The sequence below is a fragment of the Pteropus alecto genome, unplaced genomic scaffold, assembly GCF_000325575.1.
Source record: "Pteropus alecto unplaced genomic scaffold, ASM32557v1 scaffold7, whole genome shotgun sequence".
Lineage (NCBI taxonomy): Eukaryota > Metazoa > Chordata > Mammalia > Chiroptera > Pteropodidae > Pteropus > Pteropus alecto.
Window position 1 is genome coordinate 9,360,788 of NW_006494614.1, and position 17,672 is coordinate 9,378,459.

The following is a 17,672-nucleotide window of genomic DNA, read 5'->3' on the forward strand; positions in this document are numbered from 1 at the left end:
CACCTATTTAAACTATTGTTTGCTTTTTTAATAATCTTTTACTTTTGAACCATGGAAATGTTTCATATATTCAAAGATTGAATTAAATCAGAAATAAAAAATGCTAAATGGAAAATACGTTGAAATAAATAAAAATAACTGTGTAAACAAGAGAAATATAACTATTCAGACAAAATAATTATTTCAAATGACATCTAACTGTACATCATTAGTAGGGTATAGTCTAAGGACTAAAAAAAAGAACAGCAAAGAAATCTTATGCTTTATGCAGTAGTTTTATTGATAGTTTTAGAATTATAATCTTGATACTATTTTAGATTTGTGATAGGATTAAAAAATATATATTATGGTAATATTTTAGGACCAAGATATTTAATGAAAGAGAAGAGAAATCCAAACATAAAATCGAAAAAGTTAAGGAGAAATCCTATACTATTATGTGTAAGTTGAAAATATCAGCATGACCTCATGATTTTAAAAATGCATATTTCTTATTTCTGTTGGAAGCAATAATACCCCAATATATCATTAATACATCAAAGCCCCAGACCATGTTTTCTAAATACTGTACTATTTCCCACTAAAACAGAGATCGCCGGGGCTCTCCCTTGTCTCAACAGGTCAACTCCTAAGGGTAGAGAGCAGGATGAAGTAGGAGGGAGAGTATATCTAATGGAGCAAGTGTAAAACATTCAGTACTCTGAATGTGTGTACTAGTGGATAAGGTTAACAGTTCTAGTGATAGCATTATATATCATTTTTAAAAATTATTTTCTCAAATAATTTACATGAAAGTGCTCTGGAAAATCCTGTTAGAAATCTCAACAAGTGCATCTAGTTGTGGTAGATAAAGAAGAGTTGCAAATTCTTTGCTACTCCTTCACTGAAAAGTGGAGTCTAATTTCCAGCCCCTTGAATCTGGGCTGACTTTAATGACTTGCTTGACCGTAGAATGCAAGCTGAGTGATGTTTTTGGACTTCCAAGACTAGGACATAAGAATCTTTACAGTTTCTACCTTGGATTCCTCTCTCTCTCTCTCTCTCCCTCAAGATGTCATGTAGGCATTCCAGCTTACACTCCTACCTGAGCCTAGCCTTCTAGCCATCCCTGCCAAGTGAAGCCATCTTGAACCCTTCAGATCAGCCCATCCATTAGCTCAATACCACTGAATATTCTCAGTCAACACCTCATGGAGCAGAAGAATTGCCACCTGAGCCCTACTCAAATTCTTGACCTCCTAAATTACAAAAAATTATAAAATGGTTGGTGTTTTAAGTCATTATATTTTAAGGTAATTTGTTACACAGCATTAGATAACTGAAACAGAAGTGGTAATTAGACAAAACAAAATAATGTAGAGTTTTATTAAAATTGTTTCATAAAATGTGAGAATGAAAAGCAGAGCAGGAAAACCATGTTCAATGAACTTAAATTAATAATCACTCCCATTTATAGACTAAATTTAATTAAATTCTCTTCAATATTTTAAACTCTATTTATAAATTAAATAATTTTGATCTGCTTTTAAATACTTTAAATATTGGTAGAACAAATGTAAAAACCCTGACAAGTAAAGTATTCCTAAGTACCTAAACATGTAGTAAATCTCAAGTTCTCTCGAACATTCTAATACTTTTGACTAGTCAACTTCCCTTACTTTTCAATTTAAAGTCTATGAATACATACAAAAACCAATGAACTTATCTGCATTTCAAAATAACATATTCACCTAAAATAGAAAAAAAGCGGTAATCCAAGGAACTTTGGAAAGTAGTACTTTGACTATATATTTTCAGTCTAAAACAAAAACAAGAAAGATTTTTTTTAACTTGCAAACAAATCTTAATCTCTAGTAAACTTGTTGTTCGTAATGGTATGAATGTAGCAACTCCAAAAGTATATTGTATATATTGTAAAATTGAGAAATAAATATATTGATTATTGTAGGAGTCAGGGTTCTATGGGAAAAGGATGATTCAAATATGGAATGGAGGAAGGCAAGGTGGAATCCTGTGGTTTTCGATTAGATTAGAGGTATCAGTATGAACTTATGATTTGAACACATATGTCTGTAAATGTGTACACACATGTATTTTATTTATATATACATATTCACATTTCCTAGCTCTGTTCTGTGAAAGGGTCTAGAAGCTGCAATGCCCCAATAGTAATGAACACTTGTAGTATCCAAATCTTTGGTCTCTAAATACTATTCCTTAATAAAAGAAACTCCTTAGAGATATGAAAGATCCAGGACTGAGACAGGAGAGTAAAAAAGATGATCTTAGATACCTGTTGTACCAGAAAGTAAAGAATCTTAAAAATATGCTGGAGACAAGCCCAAGGGCAAGTGCTTGTAGATGAGCCTGGAAATGGAACCCTCTTAAGTTTTTTGCAAAAAATTATGAATAGATCAGTTTTTCTGGGGGAAAAGTCCCTAGCTTTCATCCAGGGGAAGAGATTTATAATTCATCTATCTGACAAAAGATTATATTCAGAATATTCAAAAACAAAAACAACCAACCAAGCCACACTCCCACAACAAAAAGACAACCCATTTTTTAAATGGAGCAAAAAAAACTTCACACACACAAAAAAATCCCTATGAATATTAAATATTTGAAAATAATTCTTGTTCATCAGAGAAATGCAAATTCAAACTATGAGATACCTCTGCAAATCTACCAGAGTGACTAAAATTAAAAGTCTGAAAATAACAAGTGTTAAAAAACATATGGGGTAACTGAAACCCACACTTTTTTTGTTATCAGCCAGACACAAGATAATACATACTATCTGATTTAATTTATATGAAATTCAAGACCAAGCAAAACTAATCAATCGCCACATTGATAATATTAAAAGATAAAGTGAGGCATATTAAAAATTTTAAGACTGAGCAAAAATCACTTTGAATCGAGCAGATAAAATGGAGCTTTGAGGAAGTGTAAAAAATAAAGACATAGATAGAAGGGAGCAGGAGCAAGGAAGTTACACTAGGCAAAAAATCAAATTGGTTATTGCAAGGTTAGTTTCCTTTAGGGAATGACAGGTCTCTCAGGAAGATTACCTAACTAGTGCTGATCAGGCAATTCGTGATTGTCTGATTTAAGATTCCATTTCTGGGAGAGGCAAACTATAATTAAGTCTTGGTTTGGTGACTTGGGGATTACCATAGTGGCTCCACTTTGGGTTTGTTGTCTTGTTTTTAATAATAATAAAGGAGGGCATTGGTTAAAGAAGTTAAACTTTGAGAAAGGCATGGCTGCTAATATGTCTTGGAAATTCTCCCAGATATTTTGGAAGAACAGATGATAAGCGAAGCCAATTTCTGTGGGAAAGGAATGGAGTTTTGTTGAAAGAGACAAAGATTCACCTGATGGAGGATCCTCTCTCTCAGCAGGGCAGAGGAGAGTAATTGAGAGATATGGGAGGAAAGTTAGCAACAAAGATCTCCATGAAGGGCTTAGCATATTTTTCTTCTTCCCCTGGAGAAATAGCATCTAGTGTGTAACTCTTTTGAATTTTCTCTAAACTGTTAATAAAATGTGATATTATTTTTGAGCCTCAGCTTACATCTCACCTTCTCCAGAAGTTTTTCCTATCTCCTAGGTTGAGTTGGCAGCCTCCCTATTTGTATTCTCATACAAACTCTCTATTACAGCCCTTTGTGATGATATCCCTTAGGTCTCTATCTTCATGAGACTGAGAATCCTTTAAGGACAAGGCCCCTGTCCATCATCTTCACATTCCCAGGACCTAGCAGTGTGTCTGGCAAAGTATTAAATGTACACTTGTTGATTGAATAAAATGGCATTGTTAAAGTTAGGAGTTGTGGAATTAGGAAATCTTAAGAAAGGAGAATTTTTTTGGGGCCTCTTATGGGCATTTAGTATTCACTATGAATAACAAAAAGGTCATAGTATGTACTGAATAGTCTAACTGCAAATAAGAGGCAGTTAATGTTTAAGGAAGGAATTGGTCATTTAGTAAGAAGTTTATTACTCAAAATAATGGTAGTGGTTTGGTTTCTTCTAATTTGCTTTTTACTGCTTGTTTTATGTATGAAATCACAGTTATTGGGAGAAATCTAATTAAAAACAAAATCCCCTTCCAACCCAGAAAATCTTTCCACAAAGGTAGAAAACCATTATTGAATAAGCATTAAAACAGAATGTGATGCATATCATAATCCCCTTAAGAGATTGCAGACAGCTCACCCTTTTACATGATGTTAAAAAATAAACTGAGGCGTATTAAAAATTTTAAGAGTTTATTTGAGCAAAAATTAATTCCAATTGGGCAGCGCTAGACCAGAAGTGGTTAGGGGCATTCCAAGAACAGGAGACAGGGGAAAGACTTATATAAAGAAAGTGTGGAAGCAAAGAAAGGAAATTATTTGATTGGCTATAGCTTAAAGCATAGTTGGGTGTTACTGATTGTCCTTAGTGTTTTGATTTCTTAACCTTCAAACATTTATAGGCTTAGGTTTTGGTTTGCTTAGGAAGAGCACCAAGGCATTAGAGTCATCTCAGTCTAATGGGCTCTTTGTTTAATTAATTTAACAATAGCCAAGTGGATATAACCATTACATTAAGTAAGTTTTGCAGTTTGGAGTTTGGTGACAAGTTAGGCCCATCTCCTCTGCAGAAACTGGACAGTTGGGCATTATCTTCTTTGATGACGATTTCTTTCCAAAGAGATGGCTCCCAGGTCCTGGAGGAAAAATTCCCGAATTATGAAACTGGCAAGAGACTTATTTAAAAAGATTTATATACATTTGAAAATGAGAGAAATACCGAAAAGGGAGAAATACTGAAAAGGGGGAAAGAAGTTTCTTCCCTTATTAACAAGGAGAACTACCCTCTTAATTTGTATTTGATCTACAGTTTATAAGTAGTTAGAGACATCAGATGGTGCATCAGTTTCTAAAAAATATGTACTTCTATAATTTGCCCAAGTGATTTGAGTAAATTGCTTTTGGTTTTCTCAGTCATCTAAATACCTGGAAGGATTGAACATTTATTAAATGCCTATCACGTATGAGACCCAGTATGTTAGTGCTGTGTGAGATACAGGTATGATAAGGTACTTCCTGTGTTCTAGGAGTTTTTTTTAACTGTGGGAGACAGACACAGAATCAGAATTTTCAGAGAAAACCCAAGGCCTAAGAAGGTTAAGTTGCTTAACTTAGGTCACACAACTAGTGTGCTTTTCCCATTAACATTTTTCTTTCTGTATTAAATCTCTCATTTTCTAGATTCCATGTCTTCCTCTTTCTTGGTTTACACATTCATATGGAGGAGCACCTCTTTCAACAGATTCCTGAGTAAGGGTGTGTAGGGAGGAAAAATAATTTTCCCTCTACCCTTCTAAGTTCTTGGTTGAGGTCCCTGTAATAAAATATTAACAAGAGAAAAACAAGTTTATTAACATGCATACTTCATATATACATAGGAGATACCCAGGAAAGAAATGAATGAATCCCCGTGTGTGGATCATTTCATCTATTGTTCTAAGTCCTAAGGGAACCCTCTCAATCTTCTTGGAATTTTTAAAATATTACTTATTTGGAAATGTTTTCTGCCCCACATTCACAGTTCACTCGTTCTAGAAGTTCTGCACTTCAGTTTGGGTTCCCTCAGAAGCAAACATTCAAACCCTAGAAAAAATTCAAATACATTTTCAAAAGGTTGGATCATAGTACCCTTATGCACTTGCTGTTGATCTGCCCATGTCAGTACAAAAATACCTACCCTCTTTAAGAACACTTTTTGGAGATACAATTAACACAAAGTGCACAAATCTTATTGGTTTATTTTTATCCGCCAGAGTAACCGCTACTCAGAAAAAGATAAAGAAATATTTCCATCATCCTAGGTTTCCTCAGGCCTCTTGGCAGTCAGTTCTCCCAAAGGCAACCATGAGCCTAACTTTATCATTATTTTGGCTTATTTTGGGGCTTCCCATAAGCACACTTTTAATTTTATGTACTCTTCTACTCCACTCTTTTTAACAACTTAAGAATATTCTAAATGTGTATATACTTTATTTAAATATTCCCCAACTGAACACATTCTAGTATTTATGTTAAGAAATGAATCTCAGAAGCTAAGCAGGGTCGGGCCTAGTTAGTACTTGGATTGGAGACCAACTAGGAAGACCAGGCGCTGTAGGCAGAAAAAATAAAAAAAGGGATTGTAAGATGACAAGGTCCCTGCAATCTGTGAGGTCAACCAAGGGTTGCCTCGCCTAAAAAATTTTAAAAAAAGAAAGAAAGAAATGATGCAAAGCTCATGTTAGTCATACCCTTGTGTACCAATCTCCATAGGCTAGAGGTCTAGAATTGCTGGGTCCAGGATGGACGAATCCGATTCTCTTTCATATCTGATCTTTTTGCGTGTTGAGGCCGAGGGAGGCACAGCAGGCTGAAAATTACACACCTCTAAGGGCTGCCTCGCTTCTCGCTTGGTAGAATCTTCTGTCTCGTCTAGTCCCGCGTAGCCTCCCATCACTCCGGGAACTGGACCCGACTCCAGTACTCAACTTTGGCTTCCATTCGCCTGCACCAACTGACGCAAAAACGACTCTTGGCGCTTGCGCTGCCGAGGGGGCGGGGCCGTGGCTGTGGTGTCGCGGACTGATGACGCAGAGCTCCGCGTGCTCCCCCACGTGTGCTGCCGTTCTCCGGGTAATTGCGGAGCTGCGCCCGCCACTCTTCCTGGAGGGGCGTAGTTGGTGGCAGCTCGGACTCCGGAACCTCGGCTGCTACAGGGCTCTGAGCGTGAAGCAGGGAGCGTTGGTGGCCGCCGGGGGCAGAGGATCAGCGGTCATGGAGCACCTTTTGCTGGAGGTAGCGGCCACACCGCTGCGGTTAATCGCTGCCAAGAGCGAGAAGAGCCGCAGCGAGCTGGGCAGGTTCTTGGCCAAGCAGGTAAGAACCGGAGCGCGAGGGAAAATGCTCCGCGGACCCGGCCGCCCTCTTCGCGCGTGTCTCGCGGCCCTGCTCAGTACGCGCTGCTTTAAGGAGAGAGAGAAGCGGTGTCTTGTCACTCTGGCCCCCTCCTGGGGGCTGGCCCATGGCAGAGACGTCCGCGCGTGTTTGAAGAGGTTGAAAAGAGCCTTTTGTTTTTTATTTTTGGGAACCTTCTTTTCTCCACTGACTTATCCTCCTGCAGCGCTCTGGCCCCGTCTGGTAGATAAATGTAGTTTATTTTTCTGTAATTGAAGTGGCTTGTCAGCCCTTTTGCCATGAGTTTTACTTAAGTGTCCTGGGTCTAGCCACCCCTGTTTGGGTGAATGTTTTTCTTTTTGCCTCGTTCCTTCTCGGCGCATTGACAAGTATTGATTGCTTTCCTGCTGTGCCTAAGGCACAGTGTGGTTCTGTGAGGTGACAAATCCGTTATGGTCTCTGCCCCCAGAGAATTTAACATCTGTTTTTGGAGATAGTTCATAAACAAAACAACAGAAAGACTCAAGACAGTGCTAACTGCATGGTACTAACCATAGGAATTATAAGGTGAATTAGAGGTTTCTACGAAGTGGATCTTTGGCCTTTTAAGAGCCTTTTCTCGTTGCCCTCCCCCACCCCCCGTCTGAGTTAAGGACTCTTATCACACGTTTTTTCTCTTTGCATTTTAATTCATTTTATTTTTCACCACCCCCAGTATCTGTGAGCTGCTTCAGAATAGATTTTATTTTTCCTTTCTCCAGTAATAATTGGAATAAGTGTCTAGAACTTACTCAGTCACAAATGCATTGTCTAACATTGCTTAAAAAGTAACAGGTGGTATTTTGGGTCTGGAACTACAGGGAACTAACATGAAGAGCTTTATCTCTTGGTGACAAAAAATTGAAGGTGTGAAGCAAAGAGGAAGGAGGAGTGGAAAATATCACAAGCTCAAGGGTTTCTGGCCCTTGAGCCCTCAGTGAAGGGAATCACTACACAAATAGGGAGATCTACAAAGAAAACTATTTTTAGTGGGCTAGAGTAAGGAAAGAGAATCACGAGCTTGTGATAGGCTCCTGAATTATGTATTGTTGCTAGAGTTATTTTTCAGTAAATGAGCTTTAGAATTTAGAGCACAGGTTCTGAATCTAGGGATCATGGACCAGCAACAAGGAGTTTATGATTCCACACCATTGTAACTGGATGCAAAATTGGTGTTTATGTATTGGAAAGTAGGGTGGGGAAATAGTTTGTAACCTTTATTAGATAAGGTTTTAGAGAATCTGACATACTGTAATGTGAGGATCACTCATGTAGATTCTGAGACGTATAGTAATGCTACTGGACTCGTAAGCTACTAGAAAGTTCAGTCGAATTAAGGTGATTGGGACCTCTTTGCTTCTTAATTTTCTTTGTCTCAGATCATTAAATTCTATCCTATCTCAGAGATGTCTTTCAGTTCCTTCCTATTTTCAGTAATAATTTCAAGCCTTTCAGAGAAGAGTTGATTGCGTTGCTATTTTATTTTTCTCCAATTTTTGGAAACACTGATTTTTATTGGAAAGTAAAGAGTTTTGAAACATCGATTCTCATTTGAGTTTGGAATCTGAATTAAGAATTTTTTAGAATTGCACTTCCTTCTATGTTCTTTATCTTAGCTGGTGACCCCACCGTCTCTATCCAGTTATGTATTATGGAAGTGGTTTTCAGCCTTTTTGGCACCAGGGACTGGTGCTCCTATGAGAGTCTAATGCCTGATGATTTGAGTTGAAGCTGAGGCGGTGTAGCTCTGGGGAGCAGCTGCAATTACCGAAAAAGCTTCACTCGCTTGCCTGCCGCTCACCTCCTGCTGTGTGACCTGGTTCAGGGTCCTCAACCCTTTTTACTCTTTTTCCTTCACATATAGCCAAGTCCTCCTGATTTTACTTTCTCAGTATTGAATTTATTCCTTCCTTTTCATTTCTACGACCACTAACCCACAATTCTGACTCTAATTCCAGTGCGTGGTTTTTCCAATACACCAAGCAGTGCTCGGACATCAGCTGTATGTCCTACCATTTAACTCACTTCTGACCCTTTCTAGCATCAGATCCTGCAGGTTAAGGGCTCAGTCCTGCAAGACTGCGCTTTCACCCCAACTTCAGATGCTGATTGCAAGACCTGGTTGTCACCTGTGCTTCTGATTGCCTGTGGATTTGAGGTCTCAACTGCCCCCTCCTTGGCTTGGATTAATTTGCCAGAGCAGCTCACAGAACTCAGAGAAACATTTTACTTACTAAATCACTGGTTTATTATAAAAATATATATATAATTCAGGAACTGCCAGATGGAGGAGAAGCACAGGGCAAGGTTTGTGGGAAGGGGTTTGGAGCTTCCATGGTCTTTGTGCCTCTCTCTTCACCTCTCCACGTGCCCACCAACCTAGAAGTTCTCTGAACCATGTCCTTTTAGGATTTTATGGAGACTTTGTTACATAGGCATGGTTGAGTAAATCTTAGGCTGTTGGTAATTTAACTCAGTCTAATTAACCTCATTAACATAACAAGACACTGTCATTTATTGATTCCATCACAGGAAATTCCAAGGGTTTTAGGAGCTCTGTGCCTGAGATGGGGTCAAAGACCAAATATAAATCACAATATTACACATCCTTATTTTCTGAAACTGAATTATGGCCAAAAATCCATTCTCTTTTACTTAGTTGCTTTTGGGGCCTTTGGGGACAAGTTACTTAACTCTCCTAGGTCTCAGTTTCTTGATATGTTGCATATGGTAGCTGCTAAATAATTACAGGGAATAGTTAAAAGCAGGGACTCTGAAACCAGATTCTGTGACATTGATTCCTGGTTCTGCTGCTAGCTTTGTGACCTTAATTCTTTTTTTATTTTTCAGTTTTCTTATCTGTAAAATGGGATAATATTACCTACTTTATAGATTGCTGTGAGGATTAGATGCCTGGAGTATAGTAAATGCTATCTATAAAAATGGTTGCTATTGTTATTGCTATAAATAAAAGTGTTGTGAGATCTACATATAATGCATGTGAGAAGCTTAAAACATGCCTGGCACATAGTAACTAATTGGTACATGTGAGCTATAATAATACTTTTTAAAAACAGCTTTATTGTGAGCTAACTCACATGCCATATCATTCATCCATTTACATTATAATTACATGGTTTTTGCTGTGTTCACAGATATGTGCAGTTGTCACTATAGTCCATTTAGAACATTTTTATTACTTCAAAAGGAAGCCCCCACACCTTTTAGCTATCATCCTGCATTACTGTGCTCTCCCTCCTCCCCTAGGCAACCATTAACTTACTTTTTTCCTTTATAGATTCCCTATTCTGGTTATTTAGTATATTTATCATTAATAAAATAAATCTGAATCTTTCACCATTTTGCATTAAAGTTCCCTATTGTCTCCTGAATCAAAATCAAAATCCAAGCTTTCTAATATGATATATGATGTGCTGTTTTAGTTTTTAATTTTTTTTCTTTTCCGTCTACCTTATTTCCATTTTGTTTGAAGTGTTGTTGTTGTTTAGTTTTTTTAATCCAGCCCAGTTGTTCTCAACTAGGGGCAATTTTGAAGACATTTTTAGTTGTCACAACTGGTGGTGGGAGTGCTACTTTCTCTAGTGCATAGAGGCAAGGGAGGCTAAACATCTTAATACATAGAATAGCCCCAGTGACAAATGTCAGTAGTATAAAATTAAGGAAAAGTCTAAATATGTGTATAACTCTAATAACTATCAAAATACATGAATCAAAAATTGTCAGAAAAGGAAAAATTGGCAAATTCATACCTATAGTTGGAGACTTTAACACACTGTCTTCAGTAATTGATAAAACAAATATAAAAAAATCAGTAAGGATATAGAGGATCTGAACACCACTGTCAACAGATCTGACCTAGTTAACATTTATGGAGTACTGTGCCCAGTAACTGCAGAATACATGTTCTGAACATCTGGAACATTCACCAAGGTAGATCATATGTATGCAGGGTCGTTAAACAAGTCTCAGCAAATTTAGGATAATCGAAATTATGCAAATTATATTTAATGATCCCAGTGGAATTAACTTTGAGAAAAAAGCCCAAAACATATTGGAACAATCCCTAAATGTTAGAAATTAAATAACAATTAAAAAACTGATGGTTAAAGAAAAAATCACTGGGAGAATCAGAAAATATTTCGAACTGAATGATAATTTAAGCAATTTGTGAGATGCAGCTAAAACAGCATTTAGAAGGAAATTTATAACATTAAATTCTTATATTAGGAAATTGTGCTAATTTTTAAGCTTCTGTTTAAGAAATTAGAAAAAGAAGAGTAAATTAAATCCCAAAGGGAGAAGATAAAGAGTGGAAATTAATGAAATAGAAAATGGACAAATTAATGAAATAGAAAATGGAGCAATCCAGTGAAACCAGAAGTTGATTCTTTGAAAAGACTGATCAAGAATAAAAGGGAAAAATTCAAAGTGATAGGAATGAAAGAAGGCTACCATTATAGATTCTAAAAAGAATTAAAAGATAAATGACTAATATGAACAATTTTATGCCACTAAATTAGACAATTTAGAAGAAAGGAACATTTGAAGATTACAAAATACCAAAGTCCACTCAAGAAATAGACAAAAACAAGGTAGAAATAGAACAAAGCAAGCTAGAAATAGAACAAAACTTCCTCAGGCTGATACAGAGCACCTACAAAAACCTAGCTAGCATCATAGTTAATATGTGAACAGTCCAATTTAAATGTGTGTAAAAGACTTGAAAAAACACATCACAAAAGAAGATAAATAAATGGCCATTAAACACTTGAAAATATTCCAGACATCTTTGGTCCTCAGAGAAATGCAAATAAAAGCAAATACCATTTCACCTCTACTAGAATGGCTAAAATTAAGACTGACAATAATTTATTTTGAAGATATATAGCAACTACAGCTCTCAGACATTGCTAGTGGGCTGTAAACTGGTACAACTACTGTAGAAAACAGTTTTTATTTTATTTTTATTAAAATTATTGGAGTGACTGACTAATAAAATCATTTAGGTTTCAAATGTCCAATTCAATAATATGTCATATATATATTGCATTTGTGTGTTCACCACTCAAAGTTAGATTTCCTTCTGTCACTATATATTTGACCCCTTTTTAATCCCTACCTCCCCTCCCCCTTCCTTAGTGGTAACCACTAATCCACTGTCTGTGTCCATGAGTCTCTCTTTGTCACCTTTGTTGCTTTCAGTTTTATATTCCACATGTGAGTGAAATCATATGGTTCTCAACTTTTTCTCTTATTTTGATTAGCATAATAATCTTAAGATCCATCCATGTCTCAAATGGCAGTATTTCATCTTGGCTGAGTAATATTCCATTGTGTATATATACCACATCTTCTTTATCCAGTTGTCTATCAAAGGACACTTCGGTTATTTCCATGTCTTGGTCACTTGAATAATGCTGCTGTGAACATTGGGATACCCATATCTTTACAGATAAATGTTTTCAAGTTTTTTGGGCAAATACCCAGAAGAGGGATTGCTGTGTCATATGGTAATTCTCTTCTTAGTTTTTCGAGGAACCTCTCTACTGTTTTTAATAGTGGATGTACCAATTTACATTCCCACCAGCATATGAGGGTTCCTTTTTCCCCACAACCTCTCCAAAGCTTGTTATTACTTGTCCTGTTGATGACAGCCATTCTAACAGGTATGAGGAGAGATCTCATTGTAGTTTTGTTTTGTATTTCCCTAATAGTGAAATTGATCATCTTGTCATATGTCCGTTGGCCATTTGTATGTCTTCTAGGGGGGAAGTGTCTGTTTAGGTCCTCTGCCCGTTTTTTAATTTGATTGTTTATTTTTTTATTGTTGAGTTGTGTGAGTTCTTTGTATGTTTTGGACATTAGGCCCTTATTGGAGGCATCGTTTGTAAATATCTTCTCCCATTCAGATGGTTATCCCTTTTCCTCTTGGTTTCTTTTGTTGTGCAGAAGCTTTTTAGTTTGATATAGTCCTACTAATTTATTTTTGCTTTTACTTTTCTTGGCTTTGAGGTCAAATTCTGAACTCCTCTCTAAATCCAAGGTTCATGAGTTTTTTACCTATGTTTTCTCCTATGCAATTTATTGTTTCAGGTCTTATATTCAGGTCTTTAATCCATTTTGAGTTAATTTTGGTGTATAGTGACAGATAGCAGTTTAGTTTTATTCTTTTGCATGTGGCTTTCCAATTTTCCCAGCACTGTTTATTAAAGAGACGTTTTTTCCTCCATTGTATGTTTTTGGCTCCTTTGTCGAAAATTATTTGCCCATGTATATGGGGGTTTATTTCTGGACTCTCAGTTCTGTTCCTTTGGTCTGTGTGTCTGTTTTCTGCCAGTACCATGCTATTTTGATTATTGTTGCTTTGTAGTGTAATTTGAAGTCAAACAGAGTGATACCTCCAGCTTTGTTTTTTTTTTTCCCCCCTAAGGATTGCTTTGGCTATTTGAGGTCTTTTGTACTTCCATACAAATCTGATGATTTGTTCTAGTTCTTTAAAAAATGCTTATGGGATTTTGATGGGAATTGCATTAAAGAGTTTTTTTTTTTTAAACATTGAACAATTTCTTTAAAAATGTTTAAATTAAAATTTATTATCAAGTGAAGCATACAGTTACCCTAGGACCCAGCATTTTACACTTAGGTAATGAAGAAGATTAAGAGTAATGAATACATGTTCATAAATCTCTTGTACATAAATGTTCATGGTAGTAGGTTTATAGATGATAGCTGGAAGCAGTGAAAATATCCATCATTGTGTAAATGAATAAACAAATTGGTATATTTATTCAGTGAAAAACTAGTCAGTAATGAGGTGGAATAAGTTACTGAAGCATATAACTACATGAATGATTGTCAAAAGCATTGTACTGAGCAGAAGAAGCTAGACAGAAAAGAGTACATACTGTATGATTTAATTTTATAAAGTTCTAGAATAAGCAAATCTACTCTGGTTATCAAATCAAATCGTTGGTTGCCTAGAGTGAGGGGTTGATTGCAAAGGAACATTGGGGAACTTTGGGTTTGATACTTTAATTAGGGTAGTGGGTAGTGGTTACATGGTGTGTACACATGTCAAAACTCATCCAAATATAAATGGGCGTATTTCATTATATGTAAGTTATATCTCAATAAAGTTGACTTTTAAAAAGTTAAATATTTTCTCTAAAAAGTTTTCTAGATTACCTTTTGAAGAAAAAGTCCATTAAAAATGTTGTCTTTGGGGGTTTTTCCCTAGCCTACATGTGTCCATTTGTATAACATGTCTAGGACATGTTTAGGACATTTATTTTGTGGATGACGTGTTTTTTTTTTCCTTCACAATGTAACCACTTATCGAATTACTTTTATTTTTTATATTTTAAAAAGATGCCTTTAGAGGGCTTAATGATAGACACATTCAGCAGTTGAAAATTCATGCCCCTGTGTATCATGATCAAATCTGTTAAATTTTCTTGCCTCCATTTTTGTGAAATCCTTTGGGTGGTGCCCTATAAACAGCAGAACTAATATTGATAGAAATTGCTTCAAGATAACATCCTTCCCCTGTCAGTGCTTTATTCAGAATTAGATGTTTTTATGAGAGAATGCCCTGTAATTTGGGAAACTTTGTAAGAGCTCTGGTGTAAGGTGGCCTCTTCTTTTCAGAGTGATTACTTTGGGAAAAAATGTAATGTTTTCGCATATGGTATTTAGGTTATGTTCAAGCTGCATTCTTATAGATAACTATTTGATGTGAAACTCCTTAGGCTAAATTTGTAGCATTGGACATGCTGGGTCAGAGGATATGCTCCTTAGGGAATTTAAACCTGCTGTCATATTGTCCAGCAGCAGGGGTTATACAGACCTACATATAACACTAGCAGTATGAGACCTTTTACACTTCAGTTTTCCCTGTTATGCTTATGGACAGTCTAAGCCCAATGGACAGTCTGAGCCTAGGCACTAGAATTTTGTGATCTATTTCATCTTGCATATCAAAGTTTAGTTGTGTATTCTGCATCTCTTTTATTTATTTGTGGTTGAACCCTTTATAGGGATATCCTCACTCATTTCCAGGAATGGATTTATCTCCTTTCCTCAAGAGAGTGGGCAGTTTTGCATACTTACTGCAGTTTTTTATTTTGTTTTATTTTTCATTTAATTCCTATATTTTCCTTCAAGAGCAAAGGAGCTGGGGGAAATGCTGGATTCTCTGGAGAGTGTTGAGACCCCAAAACATACATTATTTTTCAGAGAAGCTATGTAGCATTTTACATGGAATTGAGGTATCAATCTTTACCTCAAACCCCAGTGACTTGACACTTATTCGTAACAGCCTTTACATTAAGTTAACTCTAATCATCTATTGCAAAAAAAAAACCTTACTTTTTTTTTTTTAAATAAAACACTGTGTTTTATAAGATAAACTCACTTATGAAGTTTGGAAATTCGATATTTTGATTCCAAGACGGCTCTTTGCTCTTCTGCAGCAGTGCAAATGAATATTACTTACATGGGTCTTTTGTTTGGCTTTCTCTCAGGTGTGGACACCTCAAGATCGCCAGTGTATCCTGAGTACCTTAGCACAGTTACTTCTGGATAAGGACTATACTATGCTGGTTAGTCGCCAGCTGCGTCCTATCTTGTTGGATTTGCTGGAAAGGAATGCTGAAGCCATTAAAGCGGGAGGCCAAGTAAACCACGATCTGCATGAACGGCTGTGTGTGTCAATGAGCAGACTCATCAGTAACCATCCTGATGTCCTCCCGTGAGTGACAGTTTTATTCTTCACTTTTCTCTTTGTGGTGATAGAACCTGCTCTCTCCTGGGAAGTAAAGAGGCGTCTAAGCTGAGAAGAATGGAAGAGGGGAAATAACAGAAAGAAAAGAGATAAGTGGTGCTCTTTTATAAAAATAATCACAGCAGAATCTATTTATCTAGCTCAGTTCAGTGACCATTTACTAGGTTTTTTAAGTTTTGCCATTAAGACAGGTGTGGAAAAATGGCCAAGATATGTCCCCTGTCCTCAAGGATTATGTTATCTGTCAAAACATACATATAAGGCAGATTTATATGAGTTTTAGCTGAGGCTCTTACAGCATCCACTTCAGGTGGATCACATTTGTTGCTTGCTGGAGTAGCTAAAGGGAGTGTGTTGGAAGAGCTCTAGTATCCTTTTTAGCTTTCTGTAAGTCTGTCCAAATCAGTATGATAAGAAGTTGTGTTAGCTAAATTCTAATGTATTTCTGTTTTGACCCTCTCTGTTTCTAGCCTGGGCCAGTTTACACTTCAGGCAACCTGGTGATTCCCGTTTCTAGGAAGTCACCATATTGATGGCGAACTCAGTGCAGATACATGATCTGCATAACACACTACAGCCCAGAACTCCTAGGCCCAAACAAGTCTCCTGCCTCAGGCTCTGAATTAGCTGGGGCTACAGACATGTGCCACTCTACTTGTTTTCTCTTTTAAATTGATAGCAAAATATGGTTTGTATGAAATAGCCAAAAGAGGCAGGAAAATGAGTATCAGGGGTTTTTTAATTGAGAAGATAAAGAACTTTAAACACGAATAATGTTATTCGTTGTACTAATAGGAACATCTCTTGTATTCATCTCTTACTAGTCTTCATCAACACAGTCAATACACTTGGCTTTCTTGGAAGTATGATCGCCAATGTGGTCCTTAAATAAGGAAATAAGAAGTGAAGGCTTGGTAGAAAATCGTAATTTGTATGAGCTTTTCTAAAAGGGGAGGAAAAAAGAGGGGCCCAGTTTAATGGAACTAGAAGATACACAAAGCAAAGATCACCATCATATGTGGTAATCAGGAACATGTGGGTTGATTGAGGTTTGAGATTGTAGCCTCACTCAGTGCTTTAATCATTTAGGTGTACTTGACTGTGGTACTATTTTACAAGTCTGGTGACTGTCTTGTACTTACTTTGTAGGATTAACATGTGAGTAACTTGAACCCTCACTTCTCTTAAGCCTTTATGGTAGAGTGCTTCTGGATTGTGTTTGAGAATCATTAAAATGATGGATTATTTACATTTGGTCTCCCATCAGCATAAAATTTTGTTATATGAATGTGAATCATGCTCCTTTTTCTCCTTTTCATTTTTTCAAGGCAGTATATTTTATTTTACATTTTATTTATGCCTCCACCTTATTTCAAAATGATATAATGCATCTTACAAAGGTGCCCGCGATAGAGTAACTTAAAAACAAGACAAAAAAAAAGCCATGTATAGATGAGTCAATGCCTAATGTAAAATCAAGTATGGATAATGATGTGGAATGGTATTTTGATTTTTAGTTTTAATAAATGTGGCTGATTAATTTGCGTGTGCCCTAAATTTCCTCCGTAGATGAAATATAATGTGTTAGGAATATACCTAATATATTTAGATAGCATTGCAGTTATTCATTTAAAAGATAAATATAGAAGTCCTCTCTTTTAAGCTGTAGGCCACATCATGGGGATTAGAAAGTCAATATAATGGGTTCTTGTACTTGGAAACAGTTGGATACAATATGTTAATAGAAATGTCAGCCAAACATTTAAGAAGATCAAGGAAAATCGTTAAAGAAAAATGAGCGTGTTATTGTCTTAGAAATTAGGTTTTTGTACTATGACAGATTGTGGAGGAAGAATGAAGAGAAATGGGATGGGGAT

General features: G+C 36.4%; 1 protein-coding gene and 1 long non-coding RNA gene across 5 annotated transcripts in view; one reads left to right on the forward strand and one right to left on the reverse strand.

Annotated features, from left to right (window-relative positions):
- Nucleotides 1–4,257: 4,257 nt before the first annotated feature.
- LOC107196727 lies at nucleotides 4,258–6,616 on the reverse strand. 2 transcript variants are annotated; one of them, XR_001518177.2, is made up of 3 exons: nucleotides 6,311–6,616; nucleotides 5,192–5,394; nucleotides 4,258–4,717 (listed from the first exon to the last, which is right to left on the reverse strand). It is a non-coding gene; the product is annotated as an uncharacterized LOC107196727 (long non-coding RNA). The 2 variants fall into 2 exon arrangements; XR_003044433.1 differs by lacking the exon at nucleotides 5,192–5,394 and having other exon boundaries at nucleotides 6,311–6,612.
- A 34-nt stretch (nucleotides 6,617–6,650) lies between these two features.
- MDN1 (midasin AAA ATPase 1) overlaps nucleotides 6,651–17,672 on the forward strand; it is a 142,597-nt gene continuing 131,575 nt past the window's right edge. For all 3 annotated transcript variants that reach the window (XM_015600356.2, XM_006926304.3, XM_025042707.1), the window contains exons 1-2: nucleotides 6,651–6,935; nucleotides 15,536–15,762. In XM_015600356.2, the coding sequence (XP_015455842.1) occupies nucleotides 6,834–6,935; nucleotides 15,536–15,762 (329 nt within the window). In that variant the 5' untranslated portion in view covers nucleotides 6,651–6,833. The remainder of the gene's footprint in view (nucleotides 6,936–15,535; nucleotides 15,763–17,672) is intronic.